Source organism: Apteryx mantelli, chromosome 9 (assembly GCF_036417845.1).
Source record: "Apteryx mantelli isolate bAptMan1 chromosome 9, bAptMan1.hap1, whole genome shotgun sequence".
NCBI lineage: Eukaryota > Metazoa > Chordata > Aves > Apterygiformes > Apterygidae > Apteryx > Apteryx mantelli.
In genome coordinates, this window is record NC_089986.1 from 28,394,588 (window position 1) to 28,414,859 (window position 20,272).

At 48.0% G+C, this 20,272-nt stretch overlaps 1 protein-coding gene across 1 annotated transcript in view; it reads left to right on the top strand.

The window, feature by feature from the left end:
• NGEF (neuronal guanine nucleotide exchange factor) overlaps nt 1-20,272 on the top strand; it is a 40,359-nt gene that overhangs the window by 7,220 nt on the left and 12,867 nt on the right. Inside the window, exons 3-7 of the mRNA XM_067302194.1 lie at nt 6,830-7,027; nt 7,132-7,235; nt 10,918-11,192; nt 18,091-18,251; nt 18,472-18,624. Of these exons, the coding sequence (XP_067158295.1) occupies nt 6,830-7,027; nt 7,132-7,235; nt 10,918-11,192; nt 18,091-18,251; nt 18,472-18,624 (891 nt within the window). The remainder of the gene's footprint in view (nt 1-6,829; nt 7,028-7,131; nt 7,236-10,917; nt 11,193-18,090; nt 18,252-18,471; nt 18,625-20,272) is intronic.

Genomic DNA, 20,272 nt, shown 5'->3' on the forward strand with positions numbered 1-20,272 from the left:
GGATATTGGCATGAATTTGGGTTAGCTTCCCACCGCACAGCACTGTTTGTCCTGGGCAGCAGAGGGCACTGCTTATATAGGCTGATTCAACCAGAAGGACAGAGAAAGCCTCTACAGAGGCCAGGATCTGTATTGCAAGATGTCCTATACCATACTCAATCAGTTTCTTTCTACTTACGGAATAAATGTCTTATAGTCACCTCTTCTCTGTGCTGCCAGTGGTGCTTCAGCTTGCAAGTGGTGAAGTCATGCAAAGCTGGTGCAAACACTCGTTAATCAAACCTGTCTACTTTGTCACTCTACAATAATTTATTCCTCTTTTAGAGATAGATAAATATTTTTTTTTATATCCCTCTTTTTGTACAATCAGGGTCCTAAGAAGTCTAACAGCAACAGTACTGCAGGGAGAAGAATTTAAAAACTAATAAATTTTCTGTAAAAATAGCCATTGCAGACATTAAGATGTTATTACTGCCAAAAATCCCGTATTTCACAGGATCATATGGAACAGGAAGAAATAACATACAACACTGCCTAGGTATCCTTCCAGCCTGCAGCCAGTGAGGATCCTCATCCCAGTCTGCACATCTATTCCACTCAGTCTCTGCTCCTCAGGCTTTTCAGCCCAGTCATGGTCTCATCACCCAGCAACATCTAGGCTTTTCCCTCCTGCTACCCCAGTCTGATCTGCTTCATTTGGACATGCCTTGACCACCAGGTCCTCAAACAAACTGTTTATTCCTTCAGCTTGTACAGCCCCCACCCAGTTCCTCAGCCTTTACCATTTCCCAGACACATCATTCCCCTCTCTTCCCTCTGGCTGCTCATATCTCAGCGTCTGGCTCTTCCCCAAACTCTTCACCCTTTCGTTCCTCATACAGTCTTAGTCTCCCATCCCTCCTCCTGATTCCAGTGCTGTATTTTAGAGTCTCCTCCAGCTCCCCATTTACTTAAGCATCCAGCTGTGGACCAGTTCCTCTCTTCATAACAGGCTCCTGCTCCAAAAGTAGACTCCTCCCAGTACATGTTTGGGTCTTGCTTCCTCTGCTTTTCAGTCAAGTGGTTTTCTCCCTGTGCTACCCAGACCCAGCATCAGGATCACTGAGGATACAGCAGAAATAGCCTTTACTCACAGTGCCTAGAACCATCCCAGGCACTTTTTACAGCCACAATATCAGAAATGCTTCACTCAGCCCTGGACAGACAGATTTTCTCTATGGGCAGCAGCTCAGGGGTTTCAGATGCTAAAATCGAAGTCTACAGTTTACGTGTGTTGTGTAGAGTGCAGAAGGGCTTATAATTTCTACAGATTGTCACGGGTGTGCCAAAGAGGAAGCCCCGGCAACCCCCAAATTTTAAGTCATATTTCAGCAGGATCCAAAGCTTCTCAAAGGATAGAACAGCAGGTTTTGTGTTTTCTTTTAACATGGATCCAATAATATTTTCCTAAGCCTAAGAAATGGTTGAGCCTTTTTTATAAATAAAAAATAAGCAATCTATGGTAGACAGTCAGCAAGTGAAGTTCCAGCTCTAACGATTATGAGAATCAAAATGTTAGAAACACCTAAATGTGAGGATCTCATAATAGGAAGGACTGATCATTTTAGTTATAGGCAAGGCTGGTAGCCCCAACAGATATAATTAAGGTACTTTGGTGAAAGCTTAAGGAGGTTCGGGAGAACAGATGTGCCCTTGGCCTTCACAATCTAAAAATGTTAGAGAAGAGGAGTTCCACTTATCTCACACTGAAAAGTCAAAACCAGGAATAAAAACTGTGCAGAGACACCCGTTGTCGAAAATGCTGCTAAAAACAAACGTGAGCAGAAAGAACCTGAATGAACCTGAAGTATGAAAATATAGTTGACTAGGTAAAGCATTATTCAGATCTATTACTGACTTCACACTTCTCCACAAATTTGGTTAGCTCAGATTAAAACAGTTCTTCTTACCTCATCTTGTGGCCTTTCTCAGTGTGAAACTCCCACTGAATAAAAGGGCTTTGGGAATTTTTCATGAATAAGATCTGCTGGACTGCATCTTCTCTTTTTAGTTTCTGGAAGAGGAGTTCTAATTTCTAAAAACTGCTATACGAGAACATAAAAAGATGCATTTCAGCACAGTTTGAAAGCAAGCTCTTTGCACAGCTCTATTCTAAAGATTGCTTTCGAGTTTAGATGCACATAAGAAATCTTAATTCAAATAGTTACTCATTCTTCAAAATTATTAGCACCTGAAAATACAGTCCAAGTTTGGAAATTCGTCCCCCAAACAAAACTTAAATGAGATCATTGTAATAAACTGATTGTAAACTCACACCAATTATCACATTTTTAACGCAGCCATGGATCAGGTCAGCCGACATTTAGCATGTTTTCCATCAGCAGTACAGCGAAGCTGGGAACAGTTTGCAATCGCACGATCCCCCTTCTTCCTTTGCAAAGCGTACCCAAGCTCACAGCCTCTCTCCTTCGCCCACAGGGAACTGAACACTGTAAGCAGAGCATGACCATCATTAAGAGGTCATGAGGATAATTTCCAGTGCCTGTGTGCTTTGGGATCCTAAGAGTTCCTGAGAGAAAACTGGGCTTTAGTCTGTCATGGTGCTGCATGACTTCTGCCACCAATGAGCACGAGGCACGCGGTCCTACTTGCGTGGTGCTGGGGCAGGAGTTTTACTCATTTGTTCTAATGCAAGTCGTTCTGGCAGTCAGATTTTTTTTTCTCTCTTCACTTAGACAGGAAATTTGAGGATGAAATATGATGGGTTTGGCCAGAAAACTCTGATTTGTCATCATGAGATTCTACTGATTTTGACGATATCAGGAAAAGCTTTTTAGGCCCAGGATCAAGCATATTGTCAATAAATTGAGAGAGAAAGAAACCCCCACCCCCCACCCCCTGCATCCGAACTCCAACCCAAATAGTTATGATCAGGTGGAGTGGGGACTTCTGCCTGACCCTGCAGCTCCACAGCAGTTCAAGATGATCCATCTGCATGCCTGCCACCTCTGCTGTACTGGCACTCACGTTTAGCTGACCCTGTAGAGGGACAATGCTGGGAGCTAATCTCGCACAAAGCTGGTTCTATTAAAAAAATGAATCATTTTCCATCAGTTTAGCTGCCAGAACCTGTTCACCAAGGGTGAGATGAGCACAAGTGCTGGCATAAAAGTGGAGGCAGAAAGCTGCCTCAGGGAATGGAATAAAAGGTGGAATTGAGCAGTAGATCAGCTTAAACAGAACACAGAGAAAGTCCTAACAACCTTGGAAAAAAAGAAGGGAAAAGAGGCACCTACACTGGTGCTATTCCATTTAGTGGAAATAGTTCAATATTTACTGACCTAAAGTGATACCTGGTGAATAATGCATTCACCTAGAAGGGAGGGAGAGACATGTTTGGGCACCTGGTCCAGCTACCACAGAGGGTGGAACTGCTCCAAGCGGAGAGACTGATCCACCCTGGAATAGGCAGTAGCACGTGGGACGTGAGGGAATGACACAGCAATGACTTCAACCTTGATCTCCCACACCCAAGATGAACATCCCAGCCACCAGGCTGTTGTGAGAGAAGCACTCGTTTGCCTTCCTTCACCTTTCCTGACAAACTTGGAAAGCTCTCTGTTTTGTCTCCAAACAGAAAAGCAAGCTTTAGAAAACCTCAAAAATTTTTGCAAGACAAAAATACGTGCTTCTCACTTAGTATCATTTTTTACTCCAGTCCCAGGGTGCTGGAAGCACTCTGTCACCTCACTTGGGAGAAAAAGTCTTTCTCAGGCACTTGTTCTGCTTATGGAAGTTCTTCTCTGTAGATCAACATGAAGTATGAGAAGGTGGCATGAGCCTAGAGAGAAAGAAAGAGCAATGTTTTAGAAACACCAAATCACAATTAAAAAAAAGTTCTAAAGGAAGAAAAAGTAAACTATTAGTCATTGCTAAACAGTGGAACAGATTTCTGAGATACAAAAATACAAGCTGTGACCTCCCATGGCCACAGAGGGCATTTCATTCTCAGCTTGTGTTCTCACCTCCTCATAGCTTCCAACATTTTTTATTATCATTATTACTTTTACTGACATATTTCAGGTTTTCATCTCAGACCAAAGGTGAAATTACTTTGGAAAATTTGAAGAAAAAGGAAAGACAGGCAGGATCAAATTAACAGGCAGTTATGGGATCCTAAAAAGATGCTTTCTATTTTTGAATGTTTTTCATATCCATACCCCAGGCACTTTTTAAAAAAGAAATCCCTATTTGCCATAGATTTAACCCTTGAGAGTGAAGTTATGTGAGGAGTTAGAATGCGTTAACCTCTTAACAGTTCTAAAAGATATGTTTAGCAGGTACACACAAAAGTTATATTTAGATATCTCTTGATTCGAGCAGCGTCAGTAAGACCTTGTGCCTTGACTTCCCTTGGCATTTGAGGAAGAGCTCCCCACCTCTCTCGGTCCATCTCTGCATAAAGCAGTCAGCAGCATCTCTACTTTTCCAGAACTGAAGATAATGAAGAGGCTCAGCACAGTTAATAACCTCCCTCCTCTTCTGAGAAATAAGTTTTCTGACATCCCACCCACTTACCAAAACCCCTGACAATACTCTTGCCCTGGCAGCCAGCCACCAAGCTGTCAGTCATTAACCTGAGCTCAGACAAACCCTTCTCTCACTTCAAAGAGTCCCTACGGCTTTATCCCCTTTACGAGCTTTCGGCTGCCCGTTCAGTCACCTGTCTCCACGAACCCCTGGCCCCAGGGTTTGATGGTCTGACAGCACTTTCATGCCACACTGGCCATCTACACAGTGACAATGTGCCCCCACGGCTCTCATGCTGTCCTCCTCCTCCGTCGGTGACAAAGCAGGCTCCAGCTCTCGCACCTCGCCCTGACAAGACCCTGGCGTTTCCTACTGGCCGTCAGATCTTTCCAACCTCCCAGTCCAGGACTGGCACTGGACTGGACTGACAGTCCCATCCGAATCGTCAGATCCCTCCATTAACGTTCCCAGCTGTTTTTCACTCCTGTGCTGCCTCTTACTGACATAAGGTCTGAGCTCTTCCAGTGTGCCAGATCTAGATCTAGTTCATATAAGCTGAGGGAGTTTTTCTGAATATATAGTCATGTGCTAGCTGGAATCGATCCCGATATATCATTTAGCAAACACAATATGAAAAAGATAAAAGGGAACTCATTTTACATATACAGATAAACACATGGATTTTATGTTGTTGCATAAATTACATTTTTAAGCACTGAAAAAACATGGTTATTTATGCAATGGGGAGAGAGCTAGCAGGAGAAATAGCTGAACGTTTTGACTGTTTAACTCCTCAGCTGCAATGTGGTGCAGATGACGTTTTTGCTGGGGGTTACTAACGTGTAGGGAAGAGCTGCACCCAACCTGTCCGCAAGCGCTCAAACTGATCGGAGGGTGTAACCGTGCTCTGGAGCTCGAGCGGATTTATCCCCGAGGCGGAAAAACAATTACCTGAGAGAAGACAGATATAGATCATTGAGTACTGAGATACTTGCTGCCTAAACGAGAAAACATATCCTTATGGAACTAGCGACGCTAAGGAAGGGGAGAAGGGGGAAGCGACCGAGTGGGTCCAAAAGCCTGCAGAGGAGGAGAGGCGGATAAGGGTCAATGCCGCGGGGTAACCAGGGGTGCAGTTCCTGGCAGGCGGGAATAGGCTGAGCCTCCCAGTTACCTTCCTCCATCTCAGGGTTTCATTCCCGGAGGGAGAAACGCACCATATGCACCAGATCTGGAGGCAGCTCCGGAAAGCCCCCCTCTGCCACCCCCTCGCCTCCCTCCGAGCCGGCAGCGGCCGCGCGCAGGCGGAGCGGGGCCGGGGGGCAGAGCGGTGCCCCAGGGCTGAGGGAGGCGAGGCCGCCGCCGGGGTAGGACCCCCACCTCGGCGTGGGGCGGCGGGAGGAGAGGGGCCGGTGCGCGGGGTGGGACGGGGGGACGGGGGCTCCCCGCACCCTCCGCGCAGGAGGGCAGCGGCATGGAGGTAGGGCCGCTGGCGAGGGCGAGGGCAGGGGGCCCCAGGCCGGGCTGCCTGCCTTTGGGGGTCGCGGGGCGGAGGGAGCCGCTCCGGCCGCGGCGGTCACTGGGGGGCAGGGGTGCTGGGTGCCCGGCGGGCTCCCCGAGGGGGTTTGGGGAGCCTGGGGGGTCTGCCGAGGCGCTGAGAGGGATTTGGAGGCTGTGAGGAGTCTGCAGGGGGCTCGGGCAGGGGGGCTCCATGGGGGCTGGGCGGGGGTCCGTGGGGCAGGTCTGGGGGGGCTCCGATGGGAGCTGGATTTGGGGAGCGCTATGGGGAGCCGAGGGGGAGGTCTGGGGGGGGGATCGGGCTTGAAAGGGATGTGGGGGAGCCTGAGGGGCAGCGAGGAGGTTTGGGGGGGTCTGTGGGGCTGTGAGGGGGCTCGGGGGGCTCCGAGGGGTTTGGGGGCTCTGTGGGTGTCTGAGGGGGTTTGGGGGGCTCCGAGGAGATTGGGGGGCAGCTCTGTGGGGCTGCGAAGGGAGTCGGGAGGGGAGCTCTGAGGGGGAGCGCTGTGGTGATTTGGGGGGGGCTCTGAGGGGACGTGGGGGGGAGAAGTCTGAGGGGATTTGGGGAACTCCGAGGAGATCTGGGCAGCTCTGAGGAGATTTGGGGAGCTCCGAGTGGATCTGGGGGGCTGCGAGGGGATTTGGGGGAGGAGATCTGATGGGGGGCTCCGAGGCGGTTGGGGAGGATTTCGGGGGGGCTCTGCAGGGACCGGGGGGGCCCCGGGAGCTGCGGGGGCGCCGAGGCGGGCGCGGCGGCCGCAGCTCCCCGCCGCCTCCCGCGCAGGCTGCTGCCTTCCTACCCCCGTTACCGTGGCAACCGCCCGGGCTCCCCCAGCCCCGCGCCGCCGCCGCCGGAGCCGGAGCCGCCGGAGCCGCTCGGCAGCCGCCGCCCGCCGCCGCCGCCGGCCATGGAGCTGCTGGCCGCGGCGCTGAGCGCCGCCTGCGCCCTGGAGCAGGACGGCGCGGCGGGCCAGCCCGGCAGGTGAGCGGGGCGCGGGCGGGGGCGCGGGGCGGCGGCGGGCGCTGCCTCTGCCCTCGGCCTCGGCCGCCGCCGCCGCCGCCGGGCTCAGCGTGCTCTGCCCGCAGGGAGCCCGCGGCCGCCGCCGAGGAGAGCAGCGCCGAGGCCGGGGCCGCGCCGCCCGCCCAGCCCATGACCGCCGACTCCTGGAGGAACCTCATCGAGCACATCGGTGAGGAGCCCGCGGCGGCGCGGCGGGACGCGACGGGACGGGACGGGGCCGCGGGGGGGGCTCGGCTCGCGGCGGGGACCCGGCGCTGCCCGCGGTTTTGGCCGTTGCGCGTTTCCCGCGGGCCGTGTGAGGGGAGCGTTGAGCGTTGAGCGTTGAGCGTTGCCGTGGTGCGCGGGGCTTCTGCCGTAGGAAAGCGGCGAACAGCGCGGGTGTGCGCGGCCGGAGCCGGTACTTGCTTCTGGCTGTGTCGGTGCTCGTCTCCCACGGCAGATGTGCCGACACATCCTCATGCTGGCGTGATAAAAGTACTACCGACTGCACGGCTTCAAAGCTGTGTTCATACATCTCTTGTCTCGGAGCCGTGCGCCCGCCCTGCGCTGCAAGCATCGCTGCAGGTAGACCTGTTGCACCTGGAAGGAGGCAGGGTTTTGGAAGCGGACACCCGCGCTACCCCCCCCCCCCCCCCCCCCGAGAGGCCACTTCCAGCGGCGGGGGCAGGCGAGCTGCCCTCCTGCCCGAAACTGGAGCAGAGCCTTTCGGAGAAAACGTCTCCGTACCTCCTGAGACTTCGCATAGCTTTCCGCGTAATAGCGTTTACTTCAACGGCACGGCAAATTCTCTGCGGCAAGCGTTTTCCACAATTAGGAACTAGTTTTTCAGTTCCCCTCCCGGTTTTTAAGGGAGCTGGGACGGGAGACAGGTAGCAAAATGCAACAGAATAAACACAAAGCTAAAAGTCTAATATGACACCGTACGAACCACGTAAACATCAGCCCATATGCAGTTTAGCCCTAACCACTTAATTTTTAATCAGCAGACCACACCAAACCAATCTCTGACTGCGTGATTAACCCTTAGCCGGGTGACAGTAGTGCAGGTTGGGACATTCAGCATCAGATGGAGTTTGTACAGCTCTCTTTGACGTTCTGCACTTGTCCCCTTATTAAGCACAAGCATTCACTAAGCTTTCATAGCTTCAGTGTCATGTCTGACTACTGCTCTCAGCTTCTTTCTGCATATTTAGCCAGTTCCCAGATTTGTTGCTCTTCTTTCAACACGTCAAAACCCTGTTCCCTCACCTTGCATGTGTTACATTACCCCTCTTTTGTCAAGACCATCTCTTCCTTCATCTACGACAGGCTCTTGCTGGGCTTCTCTCTGCCTCTATGAAAATACTGCGGGTAAAATCATCTAAGCCTATGCTCTGCCCACTGTAACTTGCTTACCCACGTATGGATGTACCTTTTATATCAAATTTAGTCTTTTTATCCTTGCTAGCACAACCCTTTTTGTTCCTTCCTATCTTTCTCCTGCCTAAACATCTACCTGTCTTTTGTCTTTCTCCTGGTATCACCCTCCTGTTTCTTCCCACTATTGCTCTCTGCTGTAGAGCTTCAGTCAGTCTCTGTTCAGCTCCCTCCTTAAAATGTATTTGTTACCTTGCTGGCACTTCCGAACAAGTGGTGGTGGTGGATGCCTTTAGCCAGTTAGATCTATGTCAATATATGCCTTTGCCTGAGCTGAAGGCTCGGTAGGTCATCTCTGCTTGGTGGGTCGGCCAGGGAACCTAGAATAGTTTCATCGTCTGGATTTTGTTTCCTTAAAAGCAGGAGAAGAATTTGTCTCAAAGATCTTGTTAGAGGATTGCTCTCCAGATCTGCACAAGAGAGACTAAATTACCCTTACATAAAATACAAACAAAATGGCCTTAATTGCCTGTGACTTGCAGGGCAGACCCACCAGCACGACGTGGCTTTATGATCAGAGGCTGCAAGTATAACCATCTCCAGTGTGAGTAAAACGGATTATGCTCCAGTCTCCCTGTGTGTTTTCTCTCGTGTCAAACACTGGCCGTGCTGCCTCACGGTGTTATTTCCCAGCCTGTCCTACCCGCCGGGGCTCGGTTCGGTAGGGCAGCAAGCACCCAGTGCCCTACTGCACCGGAGCCGCTAAGCCCAGGCTGAGCTTACAGACACCGTGGTCCCACTGAGAGCAGCTCTGCTTGAGCAGGTTCTCCGCATCATTCCCCAGAGAGCCTTTGCACCCCACCACTTGCTCAGCACCCTCGCTGATGCTGATTAAAAGGCAGAAGCATTTAGGAAAGCCATATAAGCCTCGCTGACGCAGAGAGAAATTATATAAGTAGCAGCAGCATGCTAAACTTCAGGGGAAGTCTCCTCTTTGGTTATTGTGTAGGAAGCTAACAGAAGACTGCATGGTTTCCTAGGCACAGCTACCCTTACTGCTATTTTAATCCAGTGTTGAACGTCTTTCCAGGGAGAACAGATAACAGGATACACTCGCAGACTGCGGTACTGCTGTCCTTGTGCCTGCACTTCTCCCCAGCATATTTCTGCAATACAGTTTTAACAGTGATTGGTATCGAGCCTCATGAAAACTGGTCTGGAGATTGAATAGGCGGTGACAACTGCGTTTCTGTCCTCCCTAGACAAACTCCTGACCCAGTTGTCTCGCACCTTATTACACACGAAATCTGCTTACAAGATCCAATATCATGAGTCCATTTGACCAGACTTATTTTTTCTGTTTCGTTAGGGATTAAAATCTGTTACATGTTTTTTTAACATCTAGGGCTTTTATATTTATTCATTCAACTTCTGAGATTAAAGTATAAACCAAGAGAGACAACGTAAATTGTATTCCTTCAACTTGAGTAAGTGAAGAGAGTGACTCAGAGCAGGCTCATACTCTCCTGTCTTTTCATACCTTCTAAATCAAATTTTAGATTCCAGCAATTAATATTCTGGGTTCTACAGGTGGCTCAGAAAGGGAAATGGGACAGTTAAGAGCAGCCATATGAGAGAGAGGGTCTTAAATCTTCTCTGCTTGGCCTAGGAATTTCAGGATTCCTACCTTTTTGGTACTGTCAGTCGAAATCGGGAGTCTTCACAAATTCTGTGCAATTTCTTCTGGTCCTGAAGTTAGTATTTGAAACACAGAAGACAGCCTGTGTGACTGATGGGCAGCACGTTGTTATGAGTGCATAGACTTTTCTTTGGTGCTGTGGCATTCAGGAACCTTTTGAGTATTAATTTAGTATCTTCACTCATCTGAGAAACTGAGAAGGAAGAGAGAGAGAAATTAAGCAACATGTCTAAGACTATGCAGGAAATCAGGCCTAAACTAGGACCAGGACTTTGCTGTTCTGATGTTTGACCCATCTAACGCCTTAACAGCAGCTCGGTGTTTGCTCCTTAAGGGTTTTCACAGCCTCAAAATGCTCCTTTAATGTAATTTCAGTGTATGCAGTATTACTTTTCAGACATACACTCGTGCACACCTATCTATCTAACTTGTAATGTAATAGTATTACAGGGAATGGCAAAGTCTTTAAAAAAAAAAAAAAAGACAACCTTTAAAAGCCTGGCAAATAATAAACAACTCTTCTTTCTTGTCTTCTGACTGATCATGGATTCATCTGACTGTGTTACTAACATGTTTTGCGATAGCAGATTGTTGACAACACTTTAGATTTAGAAACGGTTCCATTTATATTTTCTGCTTTTGGTTGAAATTGGAATACCATAATTGGCTTTTGCTCTCAGCATGGAAGGGATGTCTCTCTCACCTCTGCTGAGATGAACTAATGCAAAACAAATATCCGTTCCCTCAGTGCATTGCTACCCTTTTGTTCAGCATAACCTGTTATATTGCCTTCTAGGGCTCTTGTATCAGGAATATCGAGATAAATCTACGCGCCAGGAGATTGAAACCAGGCGGCTGCAGGATTCACAGACCGACCCTGAGGAGGATTCAGCTAGCGAGGAAACTCCATCCGAAACAGAAGCCGCAAGTACAACCGAAAGCAAAGCGGCACCTCAGATCAGTTTGCTGAGGAACTCCACCTCCCGGTTCAACTTATGGCAGGATCTTCCTGAGATCCGGAGCAGTGGGGTCCTTAGCATCCTCCAGCCGGATGAGATCAAACTTCAGGAGGTAACGAGGGAAAGTGGAGAGTTTCTTAACTGGGTTGTTCCTTAAAAGAGTATGAGTCAATTAAATAGAGTCATCAAGATTTAAAAATAAAGAAGCTTCATAGCAGTCACAGGCAAGTCTTGCTCTGTTGAGTACTTTGGTTATGTCATACTGGTTAAAGCTACTTATTTCCTTTGAAACTGCAGAGTGCTGTTGTATATGCTATTGTTGCTAGAGACTGATGTAGCAATGAAGCTTCTTTTCCCTTTTCTGAATGAACGTTAGGAGCAATTTACAAAGGAGGGTAGAGAAAATGAGGAGGTTCTTGCAGCAGAGCTTTTGATCCACAGTGCGGGATGGTCCTCTTCAAACGTTATTAGCAAGAAACATGCTTTCCATCAGAAATCTTGCAAGAATTCAACAGTTGACTATAATCTGTTTTAAAAGCGATGGCATTAAAGGAAAGGGAAGAGACAGAGATTGATGAGCTTCCTTATTTTTAAATGTTAATACTTGGAGTCTGTTGTCTAACAGAGAAATGGCTATTTTCTTATACAGAACTCAGTGAAAAATATTGACGGGTACATTTGCGTGTTAGCCATACAGTGCGGTGACATCACCATTTGAGAGTCATGTACTGTTAATTTACATGGCTGGATCAAACAGTGAGAAGAGTAGGTGGGGGTAGCTGCCGCAGTTAATGAAAACATCATTCATGCAACAATTTACAACTGGTTGCTATTTTGGATAGCGTAGGGAGCACGAGCGCTTTGTCAGTGCATAGCACCGCACTCATAGCCTGCAGTGGAGATGAGGAACAAGCCCCGCTCAGCGTGTGCTGCGCGTTGTAGTATGAGCAGCGATGTCTACAGGCCGGACCCTGCGAGTCCTGCTGTCCTCCTGTGCCAGGATCCCTTCCGGTGCGAACAGCCTGCCAGTGTGTCGATTAACCCCGGCTCTTGTGATTGAACCCAAAGCGCTGAAGAACTTCCCAGGGTGTGAGCAGCTGCCTCAAAGCTCACTTGGATTTGCACGATCCAAATTTATGAACTGCTTGCATATATGCATGTACAGTCCCACTCCGGTCCTGGCCAAGGCTGTGGCTTCACTGTTACGCAGGGAAGGCCCGTTTTGTGCATCTCAGGGGTGTGACGGGCAGAGCTGTGTTAGTCACACCCTTAATGCGAGACACCGGTGTTTGTACAGGGTAGCTTAGGCCGGCAGTACGGTCTGTTAGAGTGTCAGCGTTACGGCTGAAGGTGACCGAGATGACTTGTTGCTTTTCCTTCTTCTGTGCTGGTTATTTCCATGTCAGATTTGTTCTGTTCACCTGGCAAAACACGGTATTTCTAACTGCCAGCATTTCAAACACTATCTGGCATCTGAAAAATTACAAGCTTTCTTCTTCTTTCTGTTTCAAAATGAAGACAGTAATTCACAGAGAAACATCGGCTTAAAAGTCTGCATTATAGATTTGAAAAACTGCCATTTCTGTTGAGTGACTTTTATTACCTGTAGGTCTTTTATGGAAAGAAAAAATCTCTGTACTGCTGAATCCCAACATTAAGCGTGCTGAATTTTCCTCTCTCTGCTTAAACAACAACAGAAAGAAGGCAGATGGAGATGGGACAGTGCTGCCTTAAAGAAGTGCTGCACTTTCCCTTGATACTAATTTATCAGAACTGGAATTTTCTTCCTGTTTGATATGGAATTATCTGTAAGAGATTATAAAATAGCCTAAAGCCAGAAAGCTGTGAAATTGGCTGAATATTGAACAGAAAGAGTGGAGAAGACATTGGCAAGAATGGAAAGAAAGTTGAAGAAAAAAATCCCTGTTCATAGCTGAGGAAGAGAACGACACCGTTGCTGGGATGGAGCAGAGCTAAGTGGTCGGAGAAAAAGCTGTTCCTCTGCAGCAACCTGCAAAACGACAGAGACAAGAATAAGGAAGGCGACACCTGCAAAGAGGAGGAATCGAGACATCGTTATTGGCAGCGACTGAAAATAACTAAGCAGGTCATCAACATGGGATAAAAACAAGACACAGTTGTTTTCTAGACAGCAAAACAAGAAACTGGACTGGAAGAGCGCCATGGAAGGCAATTTGTCTTGTCCCTGTTGGACAAATGAGCTGGGCAAGTGGAGTTTCAGGGGAAAAAAATGCAGCGTGGCCTGTTAGCCCGGGGAACTCAAACAGGACTCAAACAGTGATGGCCTCAGCCTCACGAGCCTTTTTCATCTGAAGCCAATGTGAGAGTAGCAAAATGTAAAATAACAACTGGAAGTGTCACAGCAAAAAAAATACACCCCAAAACACGTGGGCGAAAGTGCAGGAAAGGGAAGAACAAAAGAAATAACAAAGGACGTGTTACAGACCGCAGGGGTCAGGGAAATACAAAAATTACACGGTACTGGAATAATTATCAGAAATGACTAAATCACTGATAGGGTAGCTTTAATTACCCAGACATCTGTTGAGCATCAAACACAGCAAAACATGAATCATCAAGGATTTTCTTTTAACTATATAGAAGATAACTTAATGATGCAGAATGTAGAAGAACGAGCCAAAAGCAAAGCTATTGGGGTTCTGACATGGAATCAGCGTGGAAGAAATGGCAGGCGGCACGTACGTAACAGGGGGAACAAGCGACTAGAGAGGAAACACTTCCTGTATTACATGTAATGTAGGTTGAAACGAATTGTCATCGAGGTCCTAGGTTTTGAAGAGCTGGTGATCTAGAGATTAGAAGAAGTAGCTTTTAATCAGTGAAACTTCTGATCTCTGTTCAGTTCTCTACCTTTCAGTTTATCCTTGTTTTATATACTATATAGTTTCTTCATTTTGCCCTCTTCTTCTGCTTGCTGCCTGTATCGATTTTCCTACACTGGGTTCATCTTATGTGCTTTAGGAGATTTCAGGCTGAGAGGAACTGGCCAAAACAATTTATTGATAGAAAAGTTTAGCAAAGTATTCTCAATCTTTGAACTGAGCCATTTTTCGCTGAGATATATGAGCTTTGATAAAGTTTTTGCTGGGGGATTATTTGGATTCAGGTTGCTTTGGTGTTAGAAAAAGGGGCAGAGAGACAGACTAACTGCACCTGCGTAGCCCAGTGTGAATTTGGATCAGAGAGCAGTGCTGCTCTGAAAACCTTCTTTGCTCAGGCAAGGGAGGGACCTGAACCTGGGTGTCTGCTGTGGCGACGTGGCCTCTCTGCTGCAGAGCACACTTGACTGACAGGTAGGCAGCCTTTCTCTCGTGTTCCATTTTCACAAAAACAGCCAAAAAAAAGATTTAATTTCCTCTCCTGTGTTGAACAAACCTAAGATTTCAAAGCTGTAAATTTGTTGTGAAACATAGCTGCCCTCCTCAGGCAGACCTCACGCTGGGCTGCCTGTCTGACCACTCTTCTAGCTGGAGAAGCTCAGAGGTGCCACGTGAAGGCAACCTGGTCTGAGAGCTGGTCGCAGCCGATGCCGCAGCATCAGCTCAGAGCAACATCCCTCCTAAACTAGACCAGCATTCCCCCTTACTAAATGGTGGTTTACAGGAAGATCAGGGCTAGCTGGGCATGAATATTTCCAATCTATATGATAAAACACCATGTTGTCTCAAGAGGAATTTAATCTGTAGGATTGCTTACTCATGGCTTTGGTGACTATAACTTTTCTCCTTTCTCTGCTATCTTCTACATTTTCTTCTTTTTTAGGCTTCACTTTTCCTTCCCTTTCTCAGTCTATCTGCCAAAATAATAAGAAATGAAAATAATTAATACTGCTTTTATGTGTGTGACTATTAGATTTCAAGTTCATGACCCTGGGGACTGATGGGACGATGTTGGTCATGTTTCCAAGAGATAGTTTCAGACTGTTGCAGACTCAGGAAGATAATAGTGCATCAATTGACATTTAGTTCAAATTTTCTCTGGTTATTTTTGCAACTCTGAAACCAGAAGCTCATGCTCTTTTTTTTAAATGACTGGTTAGAGCCAGCAGAGTTCAGTTATTCTGCAGAGATTGCATCATTATGTTGCATGGTTGGATGTTTGGTTCCAGTTGAGGAGATTTGTGGTTCATGGTTACCATTCAAAAGGGAAACAGCAGGCTGGGCTGTTTTGAATAGGTACTTGGGTACTTTGGGGACTGCAGAGGACAAACTGGGTCTCATAAGTAACTCAAGAAATTCATATCTTGCACACGCCATAGTGAATACTTCCAGCAGCATGTCCCAATCATTGGAGATGTTCTTTACTTTCCCTGGCATCTCCTTTAAGCATGAACCCCATGCCTTGACATTTTCACAAGGGTTTTGGGGGGTTTTTGTATGGCTTACACTCTGCACAGGCCCATGCAGGTCTAGGACACACCACCACGGTGAACAACAAACACAAATGAATTTCTCTGAAGGTAGGTGCGGGGGGATGGAGGGTGTTCTGTGGCTGCAGATCAGGAAACAAGCTTATAGATTTAGCAAGTTGTCGGAGGGCCGAAAGGCTACAGTAGGGTGGCAGGTTGTGATCTTGACTCTCACAGTCACCCCACAATTAGAGTCCTGGCAGGAGAAAAGTCCTGGCTTGGAGCATCTGGAAAGCTGAAGCGTACAAGGACTTGTGGTATCAAGTTCCAGTATGTTTGGAAGGGACTTGCTGCTGTCTCAGCCCATCCTCTCTTATTCTTTGTCACATCTTTACCTGCTTCTGTTTCTCCTCTGATTTATCTTACCGTTAAGCCTGTAAATGGTACATTTAGCAGACACAGTCAGTCTCTAGAGGTGGGTTCTCACACCGCAGTGAAGCTGTTCAGACAAGCCGAGTTGGTACTCCTCCACCTTCCTCACTGGGAATCCGGCCTTGAAAAAAATAAAACATCCTTTCATTCCTTAAATGCCAACTGTTATGAGTGTACTGACCAAGTACATTCATTTCCACCCGCACCCTTTGCTCTGTTTCCCTTCTGGGGGCTGTACAGGCACAACCTCCTCCTCTGGTGTAGCAGAGGACCACCTACTTACTTTGACTTACTGCCCACTGAGAATATTTCATAGGCTGCCAGCCCCACTAAGAACTGCAGTTAGCTCAGAAAAGTAGCTCACTGAGTTGTCAAATTAACTGATATTTTAGTGGCTCTGGATCTGATAACAGTCCCTCCTTAGTATGCTCATCCTCCCAAATATTGGACTGTAGCATAGTGTTGGCTGTATAACCCACATCTCAGTATCTTGGGTCCTTCTGTGATGCATAGACATCTTTTCAGGAAAAGCCCTGAAAAAGATAAGTGGAAAGTTTAAAATCATTTCTTTAAAAACAAAAAGGCCCAAACTACAAAAAAGCCCCCCAGCTAACTAGCAATTTTTCCATACATGGAACATAAAAAAAAAGTCATGTTCCCATGCTGCTCCCTTGGACTTCCTCGATTCTGGCTGCGCTCAGGAGTTGCACCCACGCTGCCCAGAGGACAGAGCTGAGGTGTGGGCCAGCTCCCATCCTCACCAGGAGACAGTGGAGGAGATGTGGGCACCAGAGGGGCTTGGGCTCAAGGATCGAAGCAGCCTCAGGCTCGGTGAACTGAGACTGTCACTGAACTCCCCAAAGGTTCCTCTTTCAGTGAAGGCAGCATGGCCCAGCCCAGGACCAGGAGCCCACGGCACGCCTTCATCAAGAGATTTCTGAAGGCTGCAATGATTTTCTGCCATGTTGAAGCCCTTGTGAGAATCTTAATTTAACCTTACTTCAACTAATGGAGTCAGTATTTGGGTCAATAATCATCTGCTTTATCTATTCTGCACAAAGACAACAAACACTTATCTAGAAAGCAAGTGAGCTCCATGCGGTGATAGCTGACCATCCCTGCAGCGCCCACTGTGGGCAGAAGGCTTTACATCCTTGTCTCATTAACTTACGATTTATCTCTGAACCAAACCATTAGTTTGTCTTTCTGCTTCCCCAGACCACATCCCTGGCCCAGGGAAGCCAGGCTTTTCACCACAAGCTTCTCTTTCAACAGGAGAAGCCAGTGCTAGAACTTGGGAGATTATTTATGATTTGCTGTAATAGTCAGAAACTAGTACGTCTTCTCCCAGTCCTTGTTGAATGGGGTCAGAAGAGCGTGTGTCTGGGGTCGACAGGAACCCTCGCTTGGGCAGTAATAGCTGTATTTCCTTAGTGTCAGGGAACACATGGCCTCGGAGCGCCACAGCTGTACCTTTGTATTACGTCTGCCCCAAGAAGCGCATCGCACACTGGGACTGCAGTGCGCTGGCTGCTGTACAGTCACCCTACACCAAAGCTTTCCTAAAACGAGAGGGTGGACAGGGCAAGGAGACCCTCCCGGGTAGCAGGGCAAGCCGTGATAAGCAGAGCAACAACCCAGCTTTGTCATGACCTGTAGGGGGGTGGGAGAGCCCCCCAAAAGGGGGAAGGACGTGGGGGACGGTGACAAGCAAGCACGAGGGAGTCCGGCGCCTGGGGCAGCTGTGGGTCAGAATGGATGTTTACTGAGCGACGCTAGGGAGGGAAGGGAGAGCCCAAGAAGCACTTATGTGCGTGCACGCACACAAAATCAGACTGCTTATATTTCATGAGAAATAGAGAGGAAAGCTGCTGGAGAGAGTCAGGGAAGGAACTGTGGCTGGGCAAATGGCTTAGGAGGGAGGCAGAAGGAGCTAGGTGGAGGGTCTCTGTGCAGTCTTGGGCCCAAGGCTGAACGAGGATGTCTCCTTCCCTGTGCGAGTCACCGTCCTATGTAACGCAGAGCAAACGGCATTGCGTGCTTACCTCGCCCTGCACGCTGGGCCTGGAGGGGACGGTGCGGTGTCCAGGACTGCGTGCAGCACAGATGCTCCCGTTAACACAGTACGTACCTCTCTGTAAAAGTAGAAAGTACCTGCTGATTTCTTGTCTTTGGGATCCTCCCCCAGGCCATGTTTGAACTGGTGACTTCTGAAGCCTCGTATTACAAGAGTCTGAACCTGCTGGTGTCTCACTTCATGGAGAACGAACGTCTGAAAAAGATCTTGCATCAGTCTGAGGCACACATCCTCTTCTCCAATGTGCTTGATGTCATGGCTGTTAGTGAGCGGTAAGACAACTGCTGCTGGATTTTTGGCCAGCTGAACGGGACCCTTTTAGATAACCTCGTCTGTAGAGGAATGGAGGAGCTGACTAGGTGCAGTCTGTTAATCACAGCCTTTCCAAAAAGCCTGTGGACATATTCATGGCTTTCAGCCCCAGGGGCTTCTGCTGGAAGCTACCTGGGGCAGGCAGGTGATAATTAATTTGAGCTCTGGTTTCTCATCTAGGTTCCTGTTGGACCTTGAGCAGCGGGTGGAGGAGAATATTGTGATCTCAGATGTGTGTGACATTGTCTACCAGCATACGGTTAATCACTTCTCCGTGTATATCACCTACGTCTCCAACCAGACCTACCAGGAGAGAGCTTACAAGCAGCTTCTGTGAGTTCCAGTGCTTGATGCCAGATTACTTGCCAAAATTGTATAGGCCACAGATTTACCTGTAATTTGGATATTTATGAGAAAGGGCTAAGTGGTATGAAAGCAGGAGTTCCCTCTTCTTTGATTTTACACTGCACCTGTAAAAAGCAAACACAATTAAAAGGCTTTATAGTAAGGGTGTGGTGATATAGTGCGTAAGTAACATAGCAAGTAAATTCAGAGCCAGCAGTTCCCAAATGTGGGAAATATTTACGGTGTGCATGGGAACAGAGAGTTGTGAAATGTGTGTATTTTTAACCTACAAGTAGAGGCAAGAGATAGAAAGGCCAAGAACATAATCACAGCTCTCTGATGACAAGAACAGCCACTGCTTTTCCTGAGCTTCTTAGCAAGGCCTGTGACCTTCCCAGAGTTGAGAAATTATTTTCCAGAACAACAAAATTTTCTTAAAATCAAAACAAAACCAACCAAAAAAAAAAACCCCAAACCCCAACCCTGTTTTCCTCACATTCTGGTAGTACACATTTGGGCATTACCTAGGCCTGAGGATATAATCCAAGACATTCTTGCAGCATTTTTCAAGTTTAGTGAGTCTTTTGGTCCGGTAGGAATTCTGTTCTACCAGCTCAAGACAGTGCCCTGTGAGTCTGTCTTTCAGCACGAGAATTAATTTTTCTTCAGTTACAATGTCCTGGATTTTTTCAGGACAGCCCATTGCACATGCTGCCCTGTGTATTTCCTCCCTTCTTCCCTCCTTTCCAGCAGCGGCTACTTCAGGGGAGTGTAATGAGCCCTAATCCTTTCCTTTCTCTGCTCTCCAGCTTTTGAGGCAAAAAACACTAAGGAGCCTCTGCTGAATTTGGCCAACTGTTTTCTTCAAATGCAGGGTACCGCAGGGTTTTCCTGAGTCAGAGGTGAGCAAAATAGCTGCAGAATACAAACAGTTTGTCTAGAGCTATTAGATAAATACTCAGAAGCGAACTAGCCGTAGGTTGGATTAACCGAGCTTGAAAAGGACCTGTTGGAGTTAGAGGAGTTCCTGGACAGGAATTTAGAGGGTAGCATTTTCTTGATCTGAGGGAGAACATAAAGCAAATGGAAAAGAACAAACTCTCTTCCACAGGCTCCAAGCTAGCACAAGGATTTTGCAGCCCTTGGCTGAACTCAAACCCTGACGTGTGTCACCGTTCCCTCCACATCTGGCTGTGTTTCTTAGACACACGCAGTCCAGTCTGCTGTGGCTCTAGTGAGTCACACAGTGACATGAGTACCTGTCACAGCAGAGAGGAACACTTACAACTTCTCTAGGAGTGTTGCGAGTCACACACAGCCAAGAGAGGTTTTGCATAGGTAGTGATGTCCTCGCTTCCGTGCTGTTCTCACCAACCAGGACCCCAGTAGTGCAAGTCTTCCTCAGGCAGGGCCTCACAATTGCCAGGAGGTTTTGCCTTTGATGAAGGCAGCTGGAGCTTGTGAGACTGCTCTGCGCAGCTTTGCCTGCAGCCCAGCAACGCGCTCGCCTGCTGTGAACGCCATCCGGCAGGGCCCAGGAATGGCCAGGCGGGTTTCTAGCAGCGAGCCTGCTCTTCTGTGCCCTTCTCAGGCCAGATATGATTTCCATCCTCCTGCTAAGCAGCCAGGAGTAGCC